We start from the raw sequence: 6,015 nt of genomic DNA on the forward strand, positions 1-6,015 counted from the left end.
CTGCTTAAGTTGCTTTTATGCGCAACGTGTCATGCATCCATATTTTCCAAAACTAGCTAATTCTAATACTAAAATATAACAACCTAATAAATGCCTATTTTTCCAACCGATTTCCAGTTTTATTTTCCAGAATTTTTTATTTTATTATATTCGTTTTCTTATCTTATTCTCGGTCCCTCCTCTGAATCAAATTTTCACTGAGATACTCCGTGAATTTCAGTATTACCTCAGACGGAGCAATTGGTAACAAACATGCTCAATGATGAAGAAATCATCAACATCACGGGTAATTAGAACAACACTTTGGATAGGCTTCAGATCAATTCAATCTACACCCAAAAGAGGTGACCAGCAAAGGAATGGTGATGACAGCAAGTTCAAGGCACAGCAACATGGTTATTCATTGAAAAATCATCACCAATTCACCATAACAATCTCCTAAATCATCATGCTGAGGTAAGAGATCGTACTGATGTAGCTTCATCACACACCAGAGGGGTTTTGGTAGGACTGAAGAAAAGCAAATGTTAAGCAAACCCTACTAAAAACTTAGTTTCACAAATCGCGAGACATTGATTCCCCTAAAGCAATCAATAATTCCCCAAAGAACTATGGCTACTTCCTTCTTTTTAGGGGGAATTAGAAAGATACAACACCTCAAGCTTTCTATATACAAATACATCGTAATACCTACTCAGGATAGCAACAGAAGAGAGAGAGAGAGAGAGAGAGAGAGAATAGGCCAAAGAAGGATTCACCTGTACTGAATTGATCTTTCCTCACCAAATTTACATGGATATCCCCGTACTCGAACCTTTCAAGTTGAAAGCAATGCAGATACGGAAAGAGTAGGAGTTTCACCCAGTGATGGATAACTTCGATTTCGTCCTTGCAGGGCCTTGAAACATAGCAACAACAAAGATGTGAACGGTGGACAGAAAAGAAGAAACGCATGTGATGAAGACAGCTAAATGCAGAAAGAAGGATACAGAGTCCATAATTATGATTGCAACCTTGTCAAGTGCAGTCAGCGACCTTCCTGAGCTTCTATTTTGAGAGACAAGCTCTCGGCAGCATATTCAGCGGATTTCAGCAGACTCCACTGTTCATTCACAAGGGAGACATGTCCTTTAAACATAACATTTGTAAGCACTAGCAGAAAGGATGACAAGTCTAATCCAACAAGAAGAGGATAACAAGTTTGATCCAACAATAAGCATATGAACAGCAGAATCAACACGGTTCCACTTGAATTTGGCAAACATACTTCAGTATTGATTTAGTTTCATATAGGACTCATGTGCAAGAATGGACAACGACCAATGTACCCACTGATTAAATGAGGACCGAAATTCTTTACAATCTCAAAGCATGAATAGCAAACAGAGAAGATGTTAGCATGTCACTGTGAAGATTTAGGTAAAACATACTCACTTCTTTACTCTTCACTCATTTACACATATACATGCACAAGCACTTCCCAAGCACCTCACTGCTCTCTGTTTTTCCTCAGGCTTTTTGATGTTAGTTCATGGCAAAGAACTAATCCATCCAAAGTAGGACCTTCCGGGCTCCCAATAGATTCAAGAGTAAGACATCTCTCCTATTTACCCCAGTCAGAATTCACCAGTCCATGTATTTTGCATGACAAACGGTTCTACCTTCCGAACAAAATCGCATTATGATGCAAGCCAATATGCGCATCTGCCTCTTGAGAAATTTTCTATCCTATCATATCAATATGAAAGCTTCCCCGGCCACTATGACGAATAGCAATCAGCGCAATTGAGAAATCCTCGATTAGCCCACGCAACAGCTCAAAGGAAATTCACGAGTGTAATCGAATTCATAAGTACAAAATTGTTAAGCATCGTTAAAGCAAATACCAAATTAAGACCACAGCACCAATCAGCCAAGCAAGAGAATTCACAACCAGCGAGCATAATCTCAATCCGTTGAATATAATCCGTCAGATGCCAAAACCCTTGGGTATATGTAAGTCGACATGCTTTGCTCACGAATCTATACTTGGCATAACATCAGAATCAGAGACAACATATTTGGATGGATTTGAACAACAATTCAAGTAGTCATGGCATGTGGAGATCTTGGCCGTAGTCCAAAATCACCGGAAACAGAGGAGCTGTAAGTGAGTCGAACATGTACATCATGCAACAATCATTCCAGACACTAAAGCATAAGAACGCTGCTCAAAATCGTATTCCGAATTCGTTCAGGCGTTTTCACGAATGTTTGATGGTCAGTTCAAAAATTAGAACACAGAGTCATAATCAAAGAGTCAATTCCGATATAGACGATTTCAATGACATCAGAACGTATTTAAACTACTAACAGATCCGCAATCATCATTCTACTTTCACTCATAACCTTAATAACAAATCTCGGATTCAACTGAATAAAACAGAGCAATGACGTACATCCCTCGGAGTCCGTCTTTGGCCAAGAACAGCCAAAGACGTCGTCACAGGTGATCTGCGTCTGAGAAGAAGCTCCAGCAAATATCTCAGCTCGTCGGATTTCACGGCCTGAAGATTTGAAGAGGTCGGGGCCATCGCGAGACATGGAACCGCACCTTGCTTGCGTAGCATCGCGCGCTGGTGAAATAAAAATGAATAGAGAAGAGTAATCAGGAGAAAAGGAAAAGAAGACAGTCGCCATGGGGGTCGAAAAGAAAGAAAACAGAAGAGGGAGGGGTGACAATATTATAAAATAAAAAAGAAAGGAAACAGAAGTGGATGTATGGAGTCAAGTTTACGTATTTCCACCAAGTAATCATGTAAAATTTGATGAATTTGCTTATTTGCCATATTCTCTTCATTTCTGATGTCTTTGTGGATCTGCGTCTGAGAAGAAGCTCCAGCAAATCTCAGTCCGTCTTTGCGTAGCATCGCGCGCTGGTGAAAAGCCAACGTGCGAGTGCGTTGTAGACATGGAATCGGGAAGCAAACCTTCGGGTGTTCTGGGCGTGCTCAAAGGAAACAGCGAAGAGGTGAAAGGAAAAGGAATAGAGAAGAGTAATAAGGAGAAAAGGAAAAGAAGACAGTCGCCTGGGGGGTCGAAAAGAAAGAAAACAGAAGTGGATGTATGGAGTTATGTTTACCTATTTCCACCAAGTAATTATGTAAAATTTGATGAATTTGCTCATTTCTAAAGCCACTGTGGATTGATGCATTTCTTAATTACCATGATTAGGCCATTATCCTCGCCTTTCTCTCTCTCTCCGTGCTTGCTTGTGTACTAGAACGTGACCTCACTGTGAGGTCATGAGCTCATGGCCAACTCTTAATGTCACACTTAACTGAGAGCCCGTAGTCAATTGGAGACCAAGCTTGATCAAATCCAAAGACAAGGAAGGGGAGGCAACCTCATCACAAGATCATGAGCTCAAGGCCAACTGTCAACGTTGCTATGCCAACGAAATTATGTTGCCGTCATGTTGCTGACACCGGCGGCCACCGTGTGTGGCCCCTACCTCCTCTCCAAGCCTCCTTCTCTTTATCTTTTTTTCTTTGCCATGTGATCGAATTACAGAGTTTTTCTTCTTCTTTTTTATCAATAGAGATATAGAGTTGACAAACACATAAATGAGACAAGATCAAAAAGGAAACGCAGACACATATTTATTGCACTTGTCGATGGGTTATCACATTGTCTAATAATCCTGTCAAGTCTTCCCAGTCAACCAACTCTCTCTCTCTCTTTCTTCACAATTTGCCACCATCTCCGCCCATTGTGGCCACCTACCATTACCGCTGCCTCCTCCACGTCTCGCCACTTTCTCCATCATGTCATCATGGTCGCCCTTAAATGAGAGAGGGAGAGAGATAGCTACACGTGGTTGAACTGCCAGAATCTCAGCTTTTGAGGTGGATCTCGCGCTTCTTTTGGCGATGTTTTGTACTTTTGATTGTGCTTTGTGTTACAAAACTAACGGCGTTGTCGTCCCAGCAGAAGATCACGGGCGTGGACCGCAAGTGTGTCCCACCCTCCTTTTTCTTAATATACACCTTCCTCGTCATTAACCTCATCACCGTCGCCACTGCTGTCACCGCCGTCGCCGCCTTAGGAGGGCCAGTATGGCGTTGTCTGCAAAGAGGCCGTGAGGCCACCATGTGGTGGAGATACGTGACCCCTTGAAGAAGATGCCGCTCCGACTCGGCACCTTCAGCACCCCGAGGAGGCTGCTCTCGCCAATGACGATGCCGCTGCCAGCCTCCGCGGCTCGAATGCCAAGACCAACTTCCCTCCTCCTCCTCCCTCCGCTGCCTCCGCCCTCTCCCTCGCCCTCAAATGACACAAGCCTCGCGTGGTTGTGGGGTGGGCTCCATAAGGAGGGAAAAAGATGGGGAGGAGAAGAGAGAGCGGTGTTGGGATTTTGAGGAGTGATTGGGTGAGGTATAAAATTAATAACAGACTCATGTTTTGATCTGGTGGTGGAGACAGCAGATAAGTAAATTAACGTTACAATGGATCTACATCCAAGAGACATGAATAGTGATAGTGAAGGCGATAAAATACAATGCCTTAGATGTGGTATAAAATACATAACGCGACGGCATAGTGAGTAAAGTACGGAGCAAACAAAAACTATCTCGCAATATGGACAACATAGGCTATATTAGGCAAATATGTCCATGAGATATATACTAAACTGCTGATCAACTGTCAATAGCATACGACAACTTGTAATAGAATGCTGTCAAGAAGCTCAAGTTCGGCATCAGGATCAATATCAACATGGATTGAGATCAAAATAGGAACAATATAATGTTGATATGGAGTCAGATAGTGAGAATATTGAATTGTGTATTGTGCAATTGAAAAAGGGAAGTAATCTAATATGGGATATTTAACTTCAAACCATTGGCACATCCATGAATCGCCACACGTAAAAAGCCCTTTCTCTTATATCGTGAAGCATAAAAGCCGAAGGAACACTTACAAAGGTATATATAACCACTTGATGATCAAGAACACTTTGAATCTGCCAAAGCCATTGCAAACAGTAGCAAAATATTGCTACTTTGCTTGTAATAATCTATTTAAGTTGCTCTTATGAGCAACATGTTATACATCTATATTTTCCTAAACTAGCTCATAAGTCATATTAAGCTAGTCGCTTTTATTTTTCCTTTACTTTTATATAATACCCTATGATGCGTATAATAATAGGTCATAAGTAAGCTTGTCACTCTAAAAGACTTTCCTAGTATGGAAGTTCTCCTTCATAGTTGCCTGGAGGATCATAGTTGCACACAACGTACCACCACCCGTTGTTACACTGAACCCTAGCGCACCCGACTCGGACCGAGTCACGCCAAACCATCTGAGTGTAGTGCAAGCAGTCACACCCGCTCGAGCAAGTGTTGGTGTTGTAATTGTAGTTTTGCTTCTCTGCGACCCACAAGCTAACGGCATAGGTGCCAGTGAATGTGCTAGTGCCCTTGGCAAGGTTCTCGCCGTAGGGCCCATTGGAGTGCACAAGGCTGCAGTCGCCGACCCGTTGATTTGCGTAGCTTTGGGCGTAGGTAGCAAGGGCGTTGTCCCATGTCACATTCGCCACACCAACTTGCTTCCGAGCGACATTATGAGAGTCAAGATAGTCTTGGGGTGAGTTTTGGGCATGACTAGGCTGAAAGAGAGAAATGAAAACAAGAGAGATGATGATGGTCAGAGAATTCATGATGCTCAAGGAATTAGCTGATGTTGGTTCAAGGTGATATTTTTGGTGATCATTAGGCTATTTATAGAAAAAAAAAAAAACATGGAGATTTTCAGGGCTTCAACTCATTGTGTGCGATGAACTTATCCGGGACATCTCCTTTGGACAGTTCAACTTTGCGTTAAAATCCAGACTGATCAAGAAATGATAAAATTAGTAAATGCGGCATCTAGGTAATTGGTTTTGCATGTTCTTTCATTCCTCAAATGGAAGTAAAGTAAAAGGCTTTAGCAAAGTTTGAAGTTTCAGCAAGTTTGATGCAGTAATTAAAG

General features: G+C 42.1%; 1 protein-coding gene and 1 long non-coding RNA gene across 2 annotated transcripts; both read right to left on the reverse strand.

Moving 5' to 3' along the window:
* Positions 1 to 860: 860 nt before the first annotated feature.
* LOC108960768 lies at positions 861 to 2,618 on the reverse strand. The gene is made up of 3 exons (XR_005548942.1): positions 2,439 to 2,618; positions 1,014 to 1,102; positions 861 to 898 (listed from the first exon to the last, which is right to left on the reverse strand). It is a non-coding gene; the product is annotated as an uncharacterized LOC108960768 (long non-coding RNA).
* Positions 2,619 to 5,218: 2,600 nt separating this feature from the next.
* Positions 5,219 to 5,712, reverse strand: LOC104455216 (basic form of pathogenesis-related protein 1). Its single transcript, XM_010070040.3, has one exon. It carries the CDS (start codon positions 5,702 to 5,704, stop codon positions 5,228 to 5,230), a length of 477 nt encoding a protein of 158 aa, XP_010068342.2. The 5' UTR covers positions 5,705 to 5,712; the 3' UTR covers positions 5,219 to 5,227.
* Between the last annotated feature and the right edge of the window lie 303 nt (positions 5,713 to 6,015).

The sequence above is a fragment of the Eucalyptus grandis genome, chromosome 1, assembly GCF_016545825.1.
Source record: "Eucalyptus grandis isolate ANBG69807.140 chromosome 1, ASM1654582v1, whole genome shotgun sequence".
NCBI lineage: Eukaryota > Viridiplantae > Streptophyta > Magnoliopsida > Myrtales > Myrtaceae > Eucalyptus > Eucalyptus grandis.